This window comes from Belonocnema kinseyi, chromosome 3, assembly GCF_010883055.1.
Source record: "Belonocnema kinseyi isolate 2016_QV_RU_SX_M_011 chromosome 3, B_treatae_v1, whole genome shotgun sequence".
NCBI classification, from domain to species: Eukaryota; Metazoa; Arthropoda; class Insecta; order Hymenoptera; family Cynipidae; genus Belonocnema; species Belonocnema kinseyi.
Window position 1 is genome coordinate 121344908 of NC_046659.1, and position 23745 is coordinate 121368652.

The window sequence follows — 23745 nt, forward strand, 5'->3', positions numbered from 1 at the left end:
TTATAAACAAACATTTTCAAATTTTTCCCGGGCCGAACGTCAGATGTAGAAAATTTCGATTTCCCAGCATTTATGTTTTGAAGTAATAACCTCTTTGATGAAGGAATCTTTCATGATAGAAGCAACGAGTATTTTACAACCAATTTTTGGTCTGGTTTTGTATATAAAATTTGTGTATAAATTTGATTTCAAAAGTCATACAAGCGAAATATTATCTGTCGAGTTTTTTAGTTTTGAAGACCTGTACAGATGTCAGGCCTTTGAAATTCCCGCGCATGCGCTCGATCAGCTGAGTTGAATTTCGAGCTGCCATGACAGTTCGTCGTCAGTTCTGCGTTTCTGTTGACGCGGCCGCGTGTTTTTCGCGAGTGAAAAAGCGTTTAACCGGCGACTCTCGTCTTAAAAAACAATTTCGAAGTCTGCTCACTTTTCGGTACTTTGTCCCTACGTGGGGATCTTCGCTCAAGGAATCGTCCTCGTCTTGTCAACACGCGGCCGTCGTGATGGCGGTGGCAGTGTTGTGACTTTTTAGCTGTCACTTTCAGCCGAATTAAACTCCTAAGTGCGGAATTATGCTGCTAAAAAAACTACCCTGTTTTGATCGTTTTGTTCATAATTTCCGAACCTAACCTCAAAATCCAACACGAAGGAGGGTTAAATACAACTTGTCTCTGGCCCAAAACTAATTTTTTATGTTTTCGGAGTAAAAAAAAACGTGCATGGTTGTTGTTTTAGAGTCGCAGGTGGCATCCAGAGACCAAAATTGTGAGAAAATTGTTGAGAGGGGGTCGAAAGCTTTCTTTGAGGTGGAAAACGGGATAGGGCAAAGCAAAAACAGTGTCCAAGGAATAATTTTTGCGGTGTTTTTCATTTAAATTCAAGGGAATGTTGCGGTTGTCTTATCGTGTTGTTCTTTGCGATTCTGTGGAATTAAATGCTGCGCCCTGAAAGAGGAGCGCCGCCTCCGCCCCAGAAAAGCTCGTCTGGCCGGTTCACGCCCTTTGGAGATTTTGGAGTGAGCACATCCCCTTATTCGTTAAGGGTTAGCTAACCCTGGCACCGGCAGTGAGTTTTTTGGGTAACAAAATCGAAATCAAAATAATAGTTAGGATTTTTAAGTATCCGTTGACAAATGTGATCTACGATCTTGAAAATTGTGAGGGGTGGGTGATGTCTGCTGAGGCCTGAGAATAATCGATTCTTGTCGGGAAAAGTCTAAATTGCGTGTGAGAGTGTCTTTAGGAAAGTGGAAGAAAATGTTTAATTTTATGAAGAAAGCTGCGGAGAAGGAAGATAAAGAGAAGAGAAAACGTGAGAAGAAGGAACGAAAAGATGTGAAAAAAAGGGATCGTGGCAGTATGTCTGCGGAGGAGCTTCTCCGTCTCGACGAGGTGAGGTTCTGTTTTGTTTTTTCAAGGTCACGTTACGATTGACTGGGAGGAAGGGGTTAGGTTACGTTATTCATTCAGGAATTTACTTCAATTTATGGGAAGTTATTTTCGTGACCCTGTCACATTTGAGCACTGTCGGTCTTCTATCAATTTTTAAATATTTCATCAGTTTTTACATTTTTTGAAAAGTTTTTCCTTTTTATTGTCCTCTTTTTATTTTTCACAATTCAACAATTTACTAATGAATGCACTTAAAATTGAACCGTTTGAAACAGTGCCCTTATTTTATAATTTAAAAATAATAATAACAAATGAAGATAATTTAAAAAAAAAACTTATTTTTAATTTAGCAGTTCTGCTCCTCCCTTTCGCGTTACTATGCAAATCATAGCTTTTGACTGACAGAATATAGTATTAATCAATGAATGCATAAAACAAACAAAATTTGGAAGTCGATTCTGATAATTTTTTTTTTAATTTTTGTTTTTTTACATTATTTAAAATCAGAAACCTTTTGGAGGGGACAAACATTTATTTATATTGTTAAAACCATATTTATGATATTTATTTTAAAAATTAAGTTTTGTCTCGTGTTTTCTTCTGAAAAGCTCTTTATATAGTAATTTCAGAATAAAAAAAAGTTGTTAAAATAAATTGTATAACAATAATTATATATTTACATCGTACAAATTTGCTGCGTGGGTCAAGAAATATGTATGTGTTTAACACACTATTGCGTTATATTTGGTTAAAAATTCATCTTTTAAGGTATAAAATTAATCATTTTGGTCGAAAATTCCACTATTGGGTTAAAAGTTGAAGTACTTTGTTAAAAATGTATTGTTTGGTGCATGGCTTTAGTTGAAAATGAATATCTTTGGTTGAAAATTTTAATTATTTTTTTAAAGTCCTTGACTTTTGTTTGATTGTTTTTTTTTGTTGTGATTGTTTTTTTTTTTTTATTGAAAATTATAGTATTTCATTTTTTGGTAAAATTTATTTCTCTCAAAAGAAAACGCAACTATTTGGCCGAAAATTTATCTTTTGTAGTTGAAAATTATTCTGTTTTGAGAATAAGAAATTTTTGTAACAATTTAATTTGATTTTTTTTTAATTTCAAAAAAATTGTTATTCACATTTATATTTTCCATGTGTTTTTGGATGGCCCATTCTGAATACTTTTGAATCCCGTATAATATTTTTTCACAAGTCTAATAGTTATTACTAAAGCTCTGAAATAATTAATTATAAATAATTTTTATCTCTTCGAGATATTAGCATGAAAAGAGACCATGGGAAAGTAATTTTGGAAATCGATAGTTTCAGAGTTGTTTGTGGATATTTAAGGAAAAGAAGGTAATAAGTTTTTAGAGACAGTTAAAATAGATAAAATGTCCACGTGGCGTGGAACCGAAAAAGGTAATGTATTTGTTTAACTCGCATAATAAACAAGCGTGGCATTGTTATTATCCATTGCGATTAATCTTCTACGATTAATCGTATCTGATACGCAGAATATTAATGAAAATTAAATTTTCCATTTTTTGTATCTGCGAGTAAAGCACTAAATTATTTACATTTAATAAAATATTTCAAAAAAACTGATAAATAAGTCTTCATAAAATTTTATTTATTTAAATACTAAATAAATAAAGATATTTCTAATTGTGTTATGCTTATTAATTTTATGTCACTGCACTATTATATAAAGAAATGATAAGTCATTATTCAAAAAATTTGTACTGTATTTTGATATAATTTTTAGCTATTTATGACTGCAATATGAATAAAAAATATAAATATCTTTTTTTAAAGTTTTTGATGAATATCATATAAAAAAGTTTTTTTACACTTAAATATCATTACAATTGTTCAAACAATAGAAATACTTGTTTGCCCCCTCCAAAAAGTTTCTGATTTTAAATAATATAAAAAAAATTATCAAAATCGGAGCTGTTCTTGAGGACTTCCAACTAAAATGCTTCGTTGACGCTACTAATAGTTGAAAATACTATTTTGATGACTGTAGAAAAGAATGTTGATAATTTTTATAACATAAAATTGGTTCGATTAAATAATGTAAAATTTATCTATATTTAGGGCTTCATTTTTAAATTTAGGTACAGATCTTTTCCAATTTTGGACAAACCAAATAGTTGAAGTTTCTACTAAAATAAATAAATTTTTTACTAAAAAAGACCAATTTTCAACCAAAAACGAGATATTTAAATTTTCAGTTAAAAATCAATCAAAAGTGAAATTAATTTTGAACAAAATGGTTAAATCGTTAAACAAACCAGATTAATTTTCAAAAAAACAGTTCTATTTTAAATGAGAGAACGAAAGTGTTAAAAAATTCAACCAGCAAGATGAATTCTTTACTAAGAAAGACTAATATAAATTTTCAACAAAAATTGACAGATAATGAAGTTACTACTCAATTCTGGTTTAAAAGTATATGGTTGCAAATGTACATTGTTCAAAATCGTACAAATTAACATTGGATACCTTATAGTAGTTAATTAAAGGAATTTAATTAGAAACATTTCTAATTAAATATTATCAACCGATGTAAGCATCCATGTAATTTCTAAGATAATTATTTTCTAAACGAAAAATAAATTTATAAAATACCTTACGGTATATCAATTATATTTATAAATACCGTTACCTATTTGAAGGAAGTACTCATAACAGTTATATGGTTTAAAACTTTATTCATTCATTAAAAATCTCATCAATTTAATTAACATTTTACTTATGTGACCTTGCTAAGCTTATTTACAATTTTTAAATTCAAGTTAGATGTAATTACAACTAATTTATTGTAGATAAGAATGAAGTAAATATCGCATTTGCGTCACTATCAAAGATAACGCTTATCCATATTGATGTGTTTTTCTTGAATGAAAAATAATTGATAAAAAAATTATTTTATCATACCGAAGACGGAAATAGAATTTAATAAACTGTAATAAAAAAAACCTTCAGCTTATTACAACAGCAAAAAGTTGTATGTAGATCGAATCCATTTCAAATCATACAGGAAGTGCAACTTCAAATCACAGAATCATTTGCCACTTAAATATCTTGTTTTTCAAACGAAATAATACGTTACTTATTTTATCGTCTTGATAAATACGGCAATTGATTTTCTCGAAATCACGAGTATTTGAAATCTTAGCATTATTAAAAAAAAAGACAAATTTTTCTCCGTAACTTCTGACCTAATTGAGATATTTAATTTTTCTTTCCTGTTTTACAATTGTCCTCTTTCGAAATCCGCCAAAAAATGAAGAAAATGTTGGCAACTAACAAAATGGTGACTATTTCTCTCAAAATATTTAAAGTAATTTTGTGTAAACCCCACCTTATGTAAATTTTTGTTTGCTGATTTGGTGTTATGGGGGCCTAAATAACTTCTTACTCTATTTTATCATTTATTATATCTTTTCTCGTTCACGGCAATAATTTGAAAACTATATTTTCGAAATAAAATTCTCTTTGTCGCAAAAATCATTTAAAACGTACAGAATATCTTCTTTATGTATATGCAGGAATTTAAAAGATATGTATTGAAGACAATAAATAAAGTGGGCTTTTATATTCAATTCAGGTTTATTTTCCCGGCATTTATAAGAAAAACAATATAGCGCAAAATTTTCAATTATAATGTCATCTTTAGAAGAGAATGTAAAACGAAATAGTTTGAGAAATATTTTGTTTTATTTTTCTATTTTTAAAGTGATTGAGGAATACGATATTGAGAAAAATAATTATTTTAAAAACATGAAAAGTGGATTTTATGGAAACTCCCATTTTTTGTTTTATCCAATATTTAAAAAATGCATGACATTCTGCAAGTTTCTGGAAGGACAATTAATGTTTGTGGCCATGAGAATCTTTTTTTCGAAAAATTGAATTTTGTACCTTTTCTTTTGAACGATGCAGCATATTATAAAAGAGCTTAAGAGGTATTTTTTGTAGAATTTTCTTAAATGACTTTACTTTTTTCAAACAATCAATTTTCTTGTCGAGGTGAAAACTTAGATTAACCCAGCACGTTCAGTTCCTAAAATAATAAAATTCAAACCCACCAGAATTTTTGGCTTTTTTGGGCTCTTGAAAATACCCTCAGATTTTTAGGCTCCAACCCTTAACTTTAAAAACGTTAAGTTCCCAAAAAGATTATTTTTAGAGAAAGTCATATCTACGTGGTGCAAAGGCGTTGATTTTTAACGTTAGGAGTTAGAGCCTAAAAATAGGAATGGGTCTTTTCTAGGAGCCTTAAAATAAGCGGGATTAAATTTGTAGAAAATAAAGATTTTTTTGAAGGGGATAATTTATGCAAGTTAAGGGTTGTTTTGGGTCAATCTTTTTTTCGCGGATTTCAAGCGCCTAAAATTCTGGTGGAATTGAATCTTTATTATTTTGTGATATTATGATGTTAATGTAAGCTAGCACCTCCAGAAGAACATTTATTTTTTGAAAAAGTAAAGGAGCCCGAAAATTTTATTTTGTGTCCAAAACAGCCCAAAATTTGGTGCTATGAAAAATTCCAAAATTCGATTGTGGAGGTTCTAGCTTAGTGAACCTCTTTCTAATCGTAGTTTGCAAGAAAATTGCGAAAATTCAAATTTTCAAAAAAAAAAAAATCTTGACCAGAAAAATAGTTTGGCCTGCATGAAATTCATTATATTTCTGCTTCATTCGAGTACAAACCATGAAACTTGATCAAACAAAATACGTCGTGTTTTATGAGAAAATCAAATTTGAATATTTTCAGATAAATCGTCCCCATTTTGTTAATTTTCTGGGGGCTTTCGGAAGAGGACAATTAAAATTAGAAGCTTGTATTTTTTGGTAAATCCTCAAATACATTTCGTCTTATTTCTTTTAAATATGATATATTTAAAAAGCAAAATATTTGAATTATGTATAGTATATAGTATATTATATATATTATAATAGTATATTTCTCTTTAAAAATGATATAGTCCGGATTCTGTTTTCGAGAACGTTACTTAATTCTAAAATATTTTTATTTAAATTCATTGTATTTTCTTTTAGTTCTCGTCATGTTACTTTTCCAAGGTTACTGAGAAAAGATTCTGCTTATTTTTCCACCTTTACTGAAAAGTCAGTTTTTAAAAACTATAGTATAATCATAAAAGGCAAAAAAAACAATGATACGAGGCTGGGCGTATTGTGGGTGGATATAATGAGCGCACATATCATCGCTAGTGCCTTGAACACTTCAAGCACTTCTTTGTCAATGATACAATAATCGTGTTGCCCGACAGGGAAGTATTCTTGATAAGATATTTGATAAAGATCCGCCATTTTCCACCACGAGGCATTGCACTATTTATCTGGTTTATCTCCCACAAAATAAAAATACGAAAATAAAATACATGTCCTCGAAATTTTTGTCTGGAGAACTGAATTTAATTTTTTATTATCCGATTTTTGGAAGAACTAATCCTGCTTAAATTGAAGCTTGGCAACGCACATGTTGGTTAAATAATTATTACTAGAAAGAAACTGTAATTGAATGAATATACGTAATACTAATATCTGAATTATGTTCTTTTGGTATTTTTTCTCTGGGAAAGAGTAAAAAGGGTTTGATGCCCCTATTATTTTTTTTTTAATTCAGTCACATTTAGTCGAGTTCATTTCCTTTAGTATCATCGTCTTACTGATAACTCTGTATTGATATGCTACAAATTGATTGATATTGTTTTCACTTTCTGGAAAAATTTATTCGTATAAAAGGTATGTTAAGCTGACGTAACCACATCTTCGAATGGAGTTGGAACCTGTCTCATAATTAAGGGCTCATTTAATGCTAATTTAATGTTCTATTGGAAAATTTAATGCTGCACTATTTTTTTTAACCAGGGGTTACGCTAACTTAACGTTAAGTTGGCGCAAGCTCATATGAAATAAATGGTGAATCGATTTCTGCCATATCACATAATTAAGAGCTCATTTAATGCTCATTTATTGCCCTATTGCCAAATTTAATGTTCTATTATTTTAAAAAAACTGAGGGTTACGCTAGATATGTTAAGCTGACGTAACCGTATCATCGAATCGTGTTAAAACCTATCTCATAATTAAGGGCTCATTCAATGCTAATTGAATGCCCTATTGCCAAATTTAATGCTGCACTATTTTTTTTTAAACCAGGGGTTACGCCGGAACCCCATGTGAAATAAATGTTGAATCGAGTTCTGTCATATCACATAATTTAGGGCTCATTTAATGCCCTATTGCCAAATTTAATGCCCCACTATTTTTTTTTAACGGGGGGTTACGCTAGCTTAATTTTAAGCTGACGGAACCCCATGTAAAATAAACATTGGATCGAGTTCTGCCTTATCACATAAATACAGGGTTATTTAATGCTCTCTAAAATCGCAAGAAATTATTTTCCAAAAGCCACCCCTAATAGTGAAAAACCACCCTTATTATAAATTGTGCACAAATTGTAAATCTGATCATACCATAATTAAGAGCACATTTAATGCTTTTTTAATGCCCCATTGCCAAGTTTAATGCTCTACTATTTAACAAAGAAACCGGGGGTTACGTTAGCTTAACGTTAAGTTGACGAAATATCCGGGTTAAAACACAAATAGTGGAGCATTAAATTTAGGCATTAAATGAATATTAAATGAGAGCCTAATTATAGTATTGTCAGATTAACAATTTGTGCAAAATTTATATTAAGGGTGGTTTTTCATTATTAGGGTTGGCTTTTGGTAAATAATTTTTTGTGATTTTGGAGAGCATTAAATGAACCTTTAATTATGTGATAGGGCAGAACTCGATTCAACGCTTATTTCACATGGGGTTCCGTCAGCTTAATGTTAAGCTAGTGTAATCCACTGTATAAAGAAAAATTGTGGAGCGTTAAATTTGACAATAGGGCATTAAATGAGCATTAAGTGCGGCCCTGATTAAGTGATATGACAGAACTCGATTTAACATTTATTTCACATGGGGTTCCGCCAACTTAAATTGAAGCTAGCGTAACACCTGGTTAAAAAAATAGTTCAGAATTAAATTTGACTATAAGGCATTGTTAAGCTGACGGAACCCAATGAGAAATAAACGTTGAATCGAGTTCTGTCCTATCACATTATTAAAAGCTCATTTAATGATCTGCAAAACCACAACAAATTATTTTCCAAAAGCCACCCTTTATACTGAAAAACCAGCCTAAATATATATTATGCGCAAATTGTAAATCTGACCATACTATAATTAAGGGCTCATTTAATGCCCCATTGCTAAATATAATGCTCCACTATTTAAAAGAAAACTGTCGTTAAGCTATCGTAACTCCCGGTTTTAAAAAAATAAGTGGAGCATTAAATTCGGCAATGGAGCATTAAATGAGCCCTTTCATTATAGTATGGTCAGATTAACAATTTGTGCAAAATTTATATTAAGAGTGGTTTTTCAGTATTAGTGGTGGCTTTTGAACAATATTTTTTGTGGTTTTAGAGAGCATTAAATGAGCACTTGATTATTTGATATGACAGAACTCGATTCAAAGTTTTTTCACATGGGGTTCCGTCAGCTTAACGTCAAGCTAGCTTAACCCCCGGTTTTTTTTAATAGAGGAGCATTAAATTTGGGAATAGAGCATTGAATGAGTTCTTAATTATGTGGCATGGCAGAATTCGATTTAACTTTTATTTCACATGGGGTTCCGTCACCTTAACGTTAAGTTAAGCTATCGTGACCCCTGGTTTTTTGAAAAAATAGTGGAGCATTAAATTTCGCAATAGGGCATTAAATTAGCCTTAAATGAGCCCTTAATTATGAAATAGGTTTTAATTCGATTCGAAGATGTGATTACATCAGCTTAACATACCTTCGTATAGATTTTGGTTCTAAACACTAGAAGGATGTGTGAGGTTTTATGAGAACTTGGAAGCAGGGCTGAGAAAGTATTACGTGGATCGTGGATTCTTCATATACACCTATTAGATACATGCATATCAATGTGAAAACGAAACAAGCTACTCATAATGAAACAATAAGAGTATCTTTTTATAACAATTGTTCCATTTTTAGTATTTAGTTAACCATCACTTCAAAAAATGACTAAAACAAACCATCAACATTTTGATTAATTGTCAGAAATGTGAAACTAAACTAATGTGCGTGTTTATTTTTAATTTTAAAGTATGCTCTCATTTTTTGTCCACTCCTTTCCAACGAAAATTGATTCACGCATGACCGCGCGCAATCATCTTGTTTACATTGTTACGATCGAAATTGCTTGTAGTCGAAGGTAAATGCTCTCTTCTCGGGGCTTACTCTCACTCTTATCGAAAAAGATTTAGAACCGGTATAATGGAACTGTTACGGGAGCAAAGAAAATCAATCGGAGAAAGTAATTCTTAAATAATACGAAATTACCTAAGCAGTCATACGACTCTTTGTTTTTGCCCTAATTAGTCAGCTTTTAAAACGTCATTTAATCCATTATTTCCTCCTATGGCTTCATCAAAAAAGTTTTCGAATAATTCATTCATCAAAGTTTCCAATAGATATTTTCTAGGCGACATCATTCCCAGAAAAACCTGCACTAACAATAGACCAATGAGTAACCTCTAACGACATTAGTCATTGATTAAATTGATAGAAACATGTTCATATGTATTATGCGATCCGCGAAACAGAGAATGCAATTATGGTAACGCATTCCTCGAGCATGAGTAATCTCTGTAAGAATGATAACCCTCTGGTTCTTTTGCTTCACAGGTGCGAAGGTCCTTGAAGATTCGCGGTCGTAGAAAGGAGAAGGAAAAGTTGCCAAGTGGGATTACAGCAGACTATAGCGCCTCATTTTTTGCCCAGCTGGATAGGGATTTACTGAACAGTGCCCAAAATTCGGCCGGGACAAGTTGGACGAGAACTCCTGATGGCCTCACCCAGAGTGACTCCTCGGAAGCGTCTCTGACTTCCCTCACGAACGCCAGTGGCAAAAACCTACCACCTTTGCCACCCAAGCCACCGAAACGTGGGATATTGAAAGGTCCAAGGCTCAGCATCACCAGTGTTAACAACCTGGATGAGGTCACCGTCGTGCCGAATGGCAATCAGGAGAATAATCATCAGGAGGCGAGCAACCTCCTGGTCAGGAACACCCTTCAGAATGAGGTGATCGCATATCAAAATGTACCTGGGCAACAGCTTCTTGGCTTGAACAATGAAGGGAGTGAGGAAGAATCTTCCTATCCAAGACGAAGTCCTCACCAACATCTTCTCCAGCATCATGGACATGACAATAAGCTTCTCCAGGTGAGATTATTAAGTAAACTTTATTAGAATATTTGATTGGTTTTAAACCCGAAAAATCATAGGCTCTCTCAGGGTTTTATCAATGCTTAATTTTGCATCTAATTATTAGGAAGATTGTGAAAAATGTGAATTATCCTGGATATTCAGAATGTGTGTACATATTACAAGATTCTGGATCTTCTAGATTAAAAATAAATCTTTTATATGAGTCAGTATTTAATTTTGAATCACGTTAAAAAAAAGATTTTTCATAGAAAGGGCATGAATTTGTTCGGGTATATGAAATTAAATAATTCAAACAATCATTTTTTTATTCGATAGTACATCTTATGTTATGGTTCCAGGGATCACAGTCCGTCTCCTATCCCCCTTTCTTCCCTGTTTTCATAAAAATAGAGAAGTAAATTCTTTTAAATAAAATTAATGTAGATTTTAACCAGGAAGATTAATTTTCGACCAAAAAATATGAATTTTTAACCAAAGAGATGAATTTTCAACTAAAATTATGAATCTTCAACAACAAAAAAATGAATTTTCAACAAAGTGGTTAAAATATTTTAATTTTTAATACAAAGCATTTGAATTCATTCAAGAAGACCCTGATTTTTTTTTACTTGGAAATCCTTGAATTTAGCTCATGTTCTGGAATTTTTATTTCCTTAAAAGAATAGGTTTTTAAACTTGTTTTCTGCTGAACCAGACTGCTGAATCGTTTTTTGGTAGATTCAGTATATAATAATTCATATTTTGACCATTTTTCATTTGATTTATAATTGTTTTTTTTTGGTTTGTTAAAAATTGATCTTTTAAATTGAAAATTTTATTATTCAAGTGGATTTTTCATTTTTGTTGAAAATTCATCTCATTGGCTGAAAGTTTACGTGCATCGTTCAAAACTGTTTTTCTTATGTTAAAAAAAAAAAACTTTTTAACTAACAATGTAACTATTCCATTTTTGTGGTTAAAAATTGAATTCTTTCAAATTGTGAAATCAAATACTTGTGTAAAAGTTCAGATAATTTGTTAAAAGTTGTTTTAATTGCTTGAAAATCCATCTCTATAATTGAAAACGTACTTTTTTTATTATTAAAAGTTTATCATTTTCAGTTCAAGATTCCACTATTTATTTAAATATTCATGTATTTTGTTGAAAATTCATCTTTTTTGGAAGAACATTAATTTTATTGATTAAATATTCATTGTTTTGTTTAAGAATTCATATACGTGACTTGAAAGTTCAACTAATTGGTTAAAAATTCCACTGCTTTGTTGAAAATTTGTTCATTATTTTGAAAGTCAATTTTTTGGTTTGACAATATAACTATTTTAATTCCTAAGATTAAATTTTTTAAAAGAATTTTATTATTTGGATGCATATTAAAAAAATGTCTTCAAAAGTCATCCTTTTTGTGGTTGAAATATCTACTATTACATTATTCATTGAGAATCCTGTTTTCAGTAGAAAATTTAATTACGTGTTTGTAGGTTGAATCTCTTTATTCAAAAATCATGTTTTTGTTGTTGTTGAAGATCGGCCTTTAAGTGAAGAATTTATTTATTTTTTGAAAACGAGTCTTTTTGGTAGAAAATTAATGTTTTGTATTGCAAATTTAATTAACTATAGGGTTAAAAATTCATCTTTTTGTTTGAGGATTCATTATTTTATTTGAAAAATTCATTTCTGAAGTTCAAAAAACATCTTTTTCACGTGGAATTTAAATGTTCTAATCATCATCAATCAAGCGTGTACCTGAAGTTCAAAACATTCAAATGAAAACATTTTTTCCTATTTTTATTTTATCAACAAATATTGTTTCAAGTACAATTAAAATAATGCATTCGATGTTTATTTCGCAAATCTGTTTTTTGCAATAGAAATTGAATCAATATTTTAGAGCTCTTTCTAGTTTATAAAGCCATTAATAAAAATGTTGTTAATTTGAACGTTCAGAACTTCAGGTAGCCAATCAATCAATATAGATAAATGCAAAAATCTGTATGTTTGTTCCCTTATAATTTCTGAGCCGCTGCACGAAAAGTCGTGAAAATTCGTACAGTAATAGATCATGTCCCTGGGCAGGTTATAGGCATGTTTTTATTAGCAAAGTCCTTGTCGATTTAGCCTCCGCCTCCAAAACTCCTACACGCGGGAGGAGCCGCGGGTTGACGCTGTTTATTACTAATGAAGATAGAAAACATCATTTTCTAAATCTTGATTCAAAATGCTGATAAATTCCCAAGGAATCTTTATTATAAGAGAATAACATAAATTGTTAATGTATTTTCAGACTGGATGGAACTATGAATTAAACTGTTTCTTTAATTCAAATTTTTTTCTAAAAAAATATTGTCGCTCCGCTGGGAACTGAACCACAGAACTTACGATTAAGCGACTAGTATAGGTTTCAAAAATGTTGACCCCTCTACTAAAATTTGAATAAGTCACTGGAAAAAAAATCGATTAAGGCGTGACAAACTTCACTATGAAGATAATTTGATTGCGATCACATTCTTTATTCATGACACCATCATACATTAATTAGCAATAACGTTACATTTGGACGAAGGTTTAAAAACAGGGTCAAAAGCGACAATTTCACGACAGTCAACTTTTACTTATTATATTTTGTTGAAAAGTCAGTGGAAACGAGGCGAAAAAAATCAGGCGAATTCCTTGGCCTTTTTTTGTAAATTCTGTAAAAAAATTCAAATAAGACAATGACATACGAAATAAAATTTAAAAATTATTAAATAATTGGCTATTAGCAATTATTTTATCTACGTTTTTTTTTGCGCCCATAAAAAAGTCATCAGTGTCAGTCGAGTGATACTGTTCGGCTCTTTCCCGTAGGAGCGGACATTTATGGTTGGGTATATTGCCTGGATCAGTTACACTGTTAGCCCCCAAGCGACATAAAAAAACGTAGAGAAAATAATTGCTAATAGCCAATAATTTAATAAATTTGAAATTTTATTTCGTGTGTCATTGTATTACTTAAACATTTTTAATTATCTCAAGCTTTGACTGAGCTTTCTATCACAATTTGGAGCTGAGCTAAGGTCCACCATTATAATTTACTCTGTAATCTACAATTATTTAATTATTTCAATTTTTATGACACCAATATTTACAAAAAATGTCAAAGAATTCGCCAGATTTCTTTTGCCTCGTTTCTAATGATTTTTAAACAAAATATAACAAGTCAAAGTTCACTGTCGTGAAATTGACGCGGTTGACAGTGTTTTTATACCTTCGCCAAACTGTACTTTTATTGATCATTAACCCTCAAAGTTCATACATGTTAAAAATCAAGGTAAAGTGCATTGTGGGTGTACAAAACCCCAGTGTGTTTAATTATGTATTTTTTAACCCCCATTAAATATTTTGTCACAATAAAATTATCCAATATCGTTTAAAGTATCTTTTATAAGGTAGAGTTGATATTATACCTATTTATTTGTTTTAAGTTTGTTACAAAAATTATTGAAAAAAGTGAAAAAATAGGTTTTTTTACCTAAAAATTCATAACTTACGCATTTTTAATTATTTTAATCTGAAAATTTTCTGTCTATACTTTTAAAATAGTGTACTTTCATAAAAAAATATTGCAACATGGGTGCTTTCAAAAAAGATATTTATTTGGACAGTTGAAAAATCAATGTTATGATAAAATGATGAATCCGATTTTTTGCCTTCAAGTCGATTTATTATTATAAACATTGAGGAACTTTGATATGTAATACTATAAAAATACAAGAAATTGAAAAAAGAGACATATAACTGTATTTTAACAATTATATTTTATTCAGCACATCCACATTCTGCCCTCGCATGACGCGCTGCCGTAAGTTATAAGTCATCTACAAAGAAAAAAAGTATGAAATAATAATAAATAAAATTTCAACAACAAAATTTCTTTAAAATGACTTTTTAACTCACTTAGTACACACTGGGTGTTAGAAACCCCACGATTTTTCTACCTCTACTTTCAGCAGCTGCTGCTAGTAGACTGATGCTTGACGCAGTATGTTAAACGACTTTACTTACAGTTATGGTCTTCAACTAAAGCTATACGGCGATACTTTCTCAATTTTTTCGAATTAAATATGGTTTATAAGAGTTTGAAAATTGCTTGGGGTTTCAGACACCCATAATGCACTTTAAAAATTATCTTTCCAATAAACTTTGTTACGTTTTAGGCGATTTCTTTTCACTGATTTATTCAAACTTTTGTAGATGTCAACATTTTTGAAACCTTTAGTAGAGAGATCGAAAGAAGAATCCTTTTTCAGAAATACACGCATTATTTTGCCAGGTCTTACAAGTCAAATTTTTCAAAGAATATTATTTGCTCTGCTGGGAATCGATTCTTCTTTCGATCTTTCTAGTAGCTTAAGGGAAAAGCCTCCGACAGGCAGTCGGAAGTTCTGTGCTTCGATTCTCAGCGGAGCGAAAGAAGATCTTTTTCCAAAACAAATTTTTAATACAAATTCCCAAAGCACACCCGGTAATAAGCGTTGAATAGAGAAAAATTAATATTTTCAGATTTTAGCGTAAAAGTGAAGAATATTCTATTATTTTGAAAGCGCGATTTTTCTGCCTGTCTAAAATGTCATTTAAAGAATAGGATATCTAAGAAACTAATTTATTTCTATTTCCATAGCTGCCGCCGCATAGGTTCCTATTCCCCAAAAGAGAACGTGTTTTCAATATCGGTTAACAAAATATGTGTAATAAATTGTTTAATTCCTTCATGTGGAATATAAATTTTGAAAATTTAATTTAAATCAATTCAAGTCCGCCTCTCTAATGTTAAAATTATTTTAATTTACACATTTAAATAGATTTCTTTGATGCACTTTTTAAGATGTTTAAGTAAATTATTAAAATATAAATAAATATAAATTTTCAATATTTTTCGAATTTATAAGTTATAAAAAGATTTAATAAGGAAAAATAGGTTAAATAAATGATTTCGTTAAATTTTACTAAGTCGATTGCGAGGAATAGGATTTGCACTTTTTCTGTTCCCGTTGGGAGATTTTTAGACAGAGGAAAAATCGCGTATTCATAGAAATACAAATTCCTAATTTTTCTGAATTCAGCGTTTTTTACAGGACACAAAGGTCGAGTATATTCTCGAGCTGGTGAGAATTCCTCCAAGCACTTAAGGTATTCCGGCTATCGGATCGATCAGATGAAAAATCATTAAAATTAGTTGTTTTTTTTTGCGGAGAAATATGTTTTCTTTCACATAATTCCATTTTAGGGGCCCTTTCCAGGTTAAAATTTGAATTATCACTGTTTAAAGTCGTGTTAAAAAACATGGGATCTTCTGGACAGGCCTTTCGCGGGCTCCAAAAATGATTAATTTTGTCTTTAAAACACGTTGAATATTGTTAGGAAAACTTCTGAGGAGGCAGAAAATATAATGTAAAATTTTAAATACTGCTCATTTATACTTGCTTCCAGGGTATTTGACCTTAATTTCAGCAAAATGTAGCTTAGAATAAAAAATGTAGCTAGAATCGAGTCAAATCAACATTTAAATGTACATTTTATTATTATTTAAAAAACATTTTATTTATATTGATCAGCATAAAAATTTGATACCTAATTTAGTAATTGATCTCCTGGCCAAATTTTGTATTCAATTCCAAATTTCATAAAACAATAATGGACATAGCTTTGACTAGCTTTTCCAGTAGCCGGACTACTTTAAACTTTCTCATTAGAACACCATTCCTGCTTATTTTGTTGTTTCCTTCTGAAAAAATAAACGGTCTCGCAGTTTGTCATTCGTTGAAAGATAAATGAAGTAACAGGATGAGAGAGAGTTAGCATTGGATTTGTTTATGCAGGTCGTGACGAGCGCAAGCCCTTCTGCGGATTCATTGACGGACACGACCAACTCGAGCTTCGCCACACCGCCCTTCAGCTTGTCGCCCGTAGGAGAATCTCAGGGGTTCTCGAGGTGGAGGTCGTCGGCCTCTTTCGAGGAGCAAGGCATCGTCGAGCTGCCTTTGCCAGAAATCGTGCCTCTTGAATTACCAGAACCCAGAGTACTGACAATTCAGAGACAGCCACCTCCCAGGAGCGATTTTGGATTTTCTTTGCGACGCGCAGTGATAGTGGAACGTGGTGCCAATGGTGTCATGCAAATGCGCTCGGTGATTTTCGCGGAGCCCGGTGCCTTAGTGCAAAATATCAACGACACGGGTTTATTGCCCGGGGATCGCCTCATCGAGGTCAATGGGATCAACGTCGATGATAAGTCCCGAGAAGAGATCATCGATCTCATCAAGGGGTCTGGTGGCAGTGTCGCGGTCAAGGTATGTCACCCTAATTCAATCTTTATTTTAATTTTTGAGAAAAAAAATCCATTTTAGTAAGGAGAGATCATTTGGAGAGTGACAAATTCTCGAAAACTGCAGAAACCTGGAAAGCAGGGTAACAGTCAGGAGAAAAAAATCTGTCCTAGTTCTATTTAAACAGTAAAAAAAAAATAATTAGGTGAATTGTCATTTTTTACGTTATAATATCAATTTGTTTACAATGCGTCATTTTAAAATCTCTTACTTTATGTATTTTCCGTATTAAATTTAATTTTGAAGCGTACGTTTTTCATTTAAAGAATTATAAAATGCAGTTTTAAAACTTGACAAATTTCTAATTAGAATCCTTTGAAATCATAAATTTGGTATAAAAAATATTTGTATAGTTAATAAACTGTGAATATACAATATAATTATTTTTTATACTGAACTATACTTTAAGTATTAAAAAGTGAATAATTGATTGTACAAGACGACTCGGAATCAGTTCAAAAATGAAAAATTTCGAGATTTTAACGTTGGAAAAATTAAACTGTTTCAATTTGAATGCCTTAGTAGTTAAACAAATGTAAAGATCAGATTGAAATTTTATAAACTATTTTTTAACTTCAAAATAATATATTCGTAATTAAGGGTAAAACATTTCAAATTTACATTTTTTATCTCAGGAATTTCATATCTTCAATATCATTGATGACCAATTCTTTTAATATAAATAATAGGAGAATATTTTATCAGATAAATATAAAATTGTTAATGAAGGAATTTATATTAAAATTAAAACATAAATTGGAAAAATTGTTCAAAAAATTTCAATTATTTGATTTACAATATTTAAATTTATAAAATTGTCAAATAAAATTCTTATTATATAAATAATAATAAATGTTGTTATTAAATTAATTATATTAGTGTTTATTAAATTTCAAAGATTGATTTAGTCTACAATTTGGAAATTACCATTTGAAATTTTTAATTAAGAAAAAGAACAATTGCTTAATATTTAGAAATATTTGACTGTTCATTTAAAATTAGTAAATATGAGTAAAATAATGAAAATTAAACTAATAAAAAACGTTGAACGTACAATTTTGATTGTTATAATCAAAGAATGATAATTTTTAAGTAAGATTTTAAGCAGATTATGAACAAAAAATTTAGAAGTTTTTTAAAAATATTTGTGAAAGGCTTTAAAAGAATAAGAAAAATTTTCTTAAGATTCCTAGGAAAAGTAAAAATGATTTTTTATTTTGACAAATTAATTTAAAAACAATATTTAAAAAAATCCAAATTTGCCAATAATAAATCTGGAAGGGTTTAAGGAAATTTTTTTTTCGCACGATTTTTACGGTATTTTCGAAAAAATGTGTGTAAAAATATGAATAAGAAATTCATTCAAAAGGTGTTTAGAAGCTCTGAAAATTTTCAAAAATAATTTCAAATTTGAAAAAATGTGAAACTAGTGCATTTTTCAAGATTTTGAAATAAAATGTTGAACCTTTTTAAAAATTATTGAACTATTTAAAATTAAAATAATGTAAGTACCAGAGATTTTGAAGAATTAAAAATATTTTATGATATTTTTAAATATTCCAGGGAATTTTCAATTGACTTTAACAATGTGAAGGGATTTCAAACAATTTGAACGCTTTTAAGGTATTTTTAAAAATTTCAAGAAATTTTTAAGAGTTTCAGAAATTTTCAAGGAATTTCTAAAGGTTATAAAGGATTTGAAATATCTTCGTGTATTTTTAATAGATTTCAATAATTTATATCCATTTCAAAGGATTTGACATATTTTACGGTATTTTTTAAGAGCTATACAAAATTTCAAGATATTCCAAAAGATTACGAAGAATTTGAAACATTTTACTTTATTTTTAAAAATTCCAGGGAATTTACACAAGTTCAAGGAATTTTACAAGGTTTTAAAGGATTTGGAATATAATAAGGTATTTTTCATAAATTTCAAAGGATTTGAAATAGTTAATGGTATTTTAAATAAAAAATTTTAAGACATGATTTAACATATTTTAGGGTATTTTAATAGATTCCAAGGCAATTTTAAAAAGTTTTCAAAATTCAAGGGATTTCAAATGATTTGACATATTTCAGAGTGTTTCAAATTTTTGCAAGGCATTTTCGAAAGAATAAAAGAAATTCAAGTGATTTGAAATATCTTAAGGTATTTTTAAGAGCTATAAAAAATTCCAAGGGATTCCAAAAGATTTACAAGAATTAGAAATAATTTTAGGGTAAACTTAAAAATTCAGAAGAATTTTCAAGAGCTTGAAAAATTTCAAGGGATGCCAGTGGATTTCAAATAATTTCATATATTTTATGTTATTTTAGAATATTAGAAAATTACAAGACATTTTCGAAATACTTAAAATAATGCAAGGGTTCCAAAAGATTTCTAAAAATTTGAATTAGTTTTTACTGTAAATTAAAAAATTGCATGGAATTTTTAAGGGCTTTAAAAGATTTCAAGGGATGTCAAAGAATTTAATAATATATTTAAGGGTATTTTAATAGAATTCAATATCGTTAAATTTAAAAGAATTTCACGTAATTTTATAATATTTTGATGAATTTAAAAAAAATTTATTCACAAGAAGTAAGAGATTTCGTAGGTTTTTTTAAAAAATTAAAGAGACTCAACCATTTTTGTCAATTCATTCGAATTCATTTTAAATTCTTTTAAATTCTCTTTAATACACTTGAGTTTTTTGAATTTTTCTAACTTCATTCAAATCAATAAATTTTTGTTTAATTCATCTCGAAGTGTTTTAAACTAACCGTGAATTCTTAGGCATTTCGTCAAATATCTTTTAATTCCTTACAATTGTTATAAACTCAGTTCAAACTTACTAAATTCAATGAATTTTTTCATAATTTTTGAATTGTTTTCAATTCACTTGATTTTTGTTTTAAATTGCCTTGAATTTTGATGAATTTCATCAAATTCTTTTTATTTTTCTTAAATTCCTTTAAATTCAATCCAATCTTACTGAATTCAACTGAATTTTTTGGGTTTTGAACTTTTTCCAACTTATTTGAACTCTTTTTAATTTAACTCAAATTGTTCTGCAGTCTTATAAAGTGAATTATTGTGAATTCTTTTAAATTCAAAAAGATATAGTCAGATTATTTATGCACATTAATTACTCTTTGGGTTAAAAATTGTCACTTTTAGTCTTTGGTCTATAATTATTAATGGTCAAGGAAAATAAATTATTAGGCAGTGCATTTTTTTGCGCCCACCCTGTAAAAGGAACCTTTGAAACAAGACCAAAATATAAAAAGAGAAAAGTAAAAGAACGAAGAGGATTTTGAAGGTCACCTTCTTTTTTTTGACCTCTTTTTATACATACCTATTTTTCTTTAATTTTAATTGAGACATTTAAGATCTATTGTTCCAATTTTATTGTTGAATACTTGTTTTTCTTTTAAATTCTCAAGAATTTCTTAGTGAATTATTTTTGTTGTACGCGTGGATGACACTATTCTTTGAAAGCGTATAACGTTTGGCGAATTTTATTGTCTGAGCCACGCGAGGCTCGGAGATTCCAGGGACTTAAAGTTGCATTTTATGATTTCGTGACATCACTCATTAACTGTTCGCGTTTCAAGTCGCGCTATTTATTGCGAACCAGAGCACAGATTTATCTTCGCGTTTCGAGAGCGATGTCTCAGCTGAGCACTTTACAAATTAAGAATTGTGGACGGAAATATATAATCGCCTCAATTTTAAGTGATTATTCTCCTAACTCCTAGTTAGACAGAAAAGTCTGATGAGATTTCAGCGAATTTGATTAAATAATTGAAGAAAACTGAATTAAATTTTTAAACAGAGCCACTCGAAAAAGTCTACTAATTCTCAGGAAAAGTATCTAAAAAACCAAGATATCCTTTCTGATAAATAATAAACATTTTTCTTAAGTTTAAATTAGAGTCAAAAAATTAAAAAAAAAATGGATTTATGCAAATAGTTAATAGATTTTATTGTCTTATCTGATTTTATTTTATGATAAACGCCTTTTTATATGATTTGTGAAAAGAATTTAGAAAATTTATAATCGAAAAATTGAGAATACGTTCTTATAGAATTCCGCCGACAGCCGCTGAAAATTATAGGTGCGCAGTGAACGTTTTCCGCAGCACTGCGCACTTTACGCGTTTTCCCTGCTGTGCGTCTAGCGTTGTTTACCTAGTTCTATTTCTTGTGATTTTATTTTCTTAAAAGGTATTTGCTAGATTGGAAATTTTCTTTAATTTAATTTTAATAGAAAAAGTTATTTGATCACATTAAATAAAACTTTATCGTTTTGCATAATACGAAATGCAACGAGATCATTTTGAAATTATTTAAGATGATTTTAATTAAAATTGAAGTTTTAGAGCGGAAACGCTTCTAATTTTAAATATTGTTCAATTTTAAGAACTAATTATTGTCGCTAAGAGACAGACTTTGCAGTGCTTTTCGATATCATTCACTCTAAGATATTAAAATTTAGAAAATTAGGAAATTAAATTTAAAATAAGTTAAATTTCAATTCCTCTTTAACTTCCAACATTCAAATTTGATCGTTTTCAAGAATCTCATAGCTAAATATATTTAACCTTCTTTTTGATTAATACCTTTTCTAATTCAATATAAATGGTACCTGTGAATCTTAAATAATAATAAAAAATATAGTTGATAGTATTTAACCATTTTTAATGTTTAATTTGTGGTTTTTTATTTGTCATTTCTAAATAAGGTTGAGATATTTTTAGAAAAAATTCATTAATCAAAGAAAATTTCTGGGACTAAAAATGTTTAACCTCTTGGCAATCACTCATATACTCATAGAATTCTTTTACATTCTCATCCTAATGAGAAGGTATTGGTTTTATGTAAAATTTCACTTTGTCGATTTTCATCCAATCTCCACGTTTTGAGACCGACTGAGTAAAAAAAACGATTTTTACGAGGGTGTTTGTCTGTCTGTAGTCTGTATTCTGGAGACACTTCTCCTCATTCCTTGATTTTTCAAAAATCCTCAAATCCTCAGAATCCCTAGATTTCTCACTTTTTTTTTGAATTTCCTGAATTTCTTGAAATCCATGAATTCCTTGAATTTCCCGAATTTCTTGAATTTTAATCATTCCTTGAATTCTCTGACTTCCATTAATTCTTCGAATTCTCTGAATTCCTTGTATTCTCTGGATTTCAAAAAATTTCCTCAATTTATTAAATTCTCCGAATTAACTGAATTTTTCGAATTCCTTGAATTTCCTAAATTCATTGACCTTCTTGAATTCCTCAAATTCCTTGACTTTCTAGAAATTCTCAAATTACTCGACTTGAATTTCTTGAATTCCTAAGTGCTGTTAAATCTCTAAAATCGCTGAATGTCTTCAATATTCTGAATTTCTTCACTATTCCGAAATCGCTGAATTCCTTGAATTCCCATAATTTATGAGATTCTCTGCATTTTTCGAATCCCTTGAATTTTTTTCATTCTTCTCAGTTCATCTGAATTTCCTGAAATTCTATAATATCCTGAATTCCTTTAATATTCAGAGTTACCTAAATACTTTAATATGTTCAATTTCTTACATTCCTTGAATTCTATCAATTATCTGAATTACCTGCAATCAATAAATTCAATGAATAGTAGATTATGAACCTAGGCAGAAAAGTTGAACTTTGTACTAGGATGCAGAATTTAACAGACTAATAACTAGAAATATGCATGACTAGAAAAAGCAGGTTTTCAACAATTTTGGAATTTTGTTTGCCATCAATTATTATTACGTACGAAATTGCTTTAAAATTTTAATTGAAAGTGTTAATATCACTTTCAGCAATTAATTTAAGAGACCGAATTAGAGAATTCTGATATCAGGATTCTAAGTCAATCTTGATATGTCCAGGAGAATCAGGCTATAAACTAGAAGTCATCGACTTCCTTTTTCGATAAGGCATCGACTTATCGCGTCCTTGTTATACCTACAGTCTACACTCGTATTAGCGACGGTTCGCTCCATGCAATTTGCTTTATCTCGTCTGTTATTACCGCTGACTGATTCATTATGCAACCTTTATTACTGACAGGGTGCATTCCTCAATAATAAATACTTGAGTTCTATCAAGTTAGAAATAAAATAAATAATTAGCCGATTGGTTTTAGTTACATTAATGCAATACAAAAGTTCAGTAAAAAATGCATTTTAATGTATAGAATTCCTAAAAATAATACCAAGAATCCAACGTCCAAATTTAGGCAGTTATCATAAAATGTTCCTATTGTAATTTGAAAAAAGTTCCTCTTTAAAGAAAATCCTAAAAAAGAAAAAAAATTTGAAGAAAAATAAAAGAGGAAAGAAAATGTAAGAAGGCAGCCAACCAAATCCCCTTCCTTCTCTTTTTTACTTTTTTCGTCCTTTTTATTTTTATCATTATCAAAGCACAATAAAAAAACATTTGTAAATAATATTCACCAAAGTTTAGGTACTCATACAGCACCCTTATCAAAGTAATAAGAATTTGAACAGGTAGGAACAGCAACGAAACAACGATCAAAGAGAGAGCATCGCTTTTTCGTTGCTGTTCCTGCCTGCTCAAATTTGTATTACCTTGATAAGGATGCTGTATAAGTGCCGAAAATTTGATGAATATTATTTCCAAATGTTTTTGTTTTTA

General features: G+C 29.8%; 1 protein-coding gene across 1 annotated transcript in view; it reads left to right on the plus strand.

Annotated features, from left to right (window-relative positions):
• The first annotated feature begins 336 nt into the window (after window positions 1-336).
• LOC117170011 (unconventional myosin-XVIIIa) overlaps window positions 337-23745 on the plus strand; it is a 399533-nt gene continuing 376124 nt past the window's right edge. Inside the window, exons 1-3 of the mRNA XM_033356525.1 lie at window positions 337-1391; window positions 10179-10718; window positions 16581-17051. Of these exons, the coding sequence (XP_033212416.1) occupies window positions 1257-1391; window positions 10179-10718; window positions 16581-17051 (1146 nt within the window). The 5' untranslated portion in view covers window positions 337-1256. The remainder of the gene's footprint in view (window positions 1392-10178; window positions 10719-16580; window positions 17052-23745) is intronic.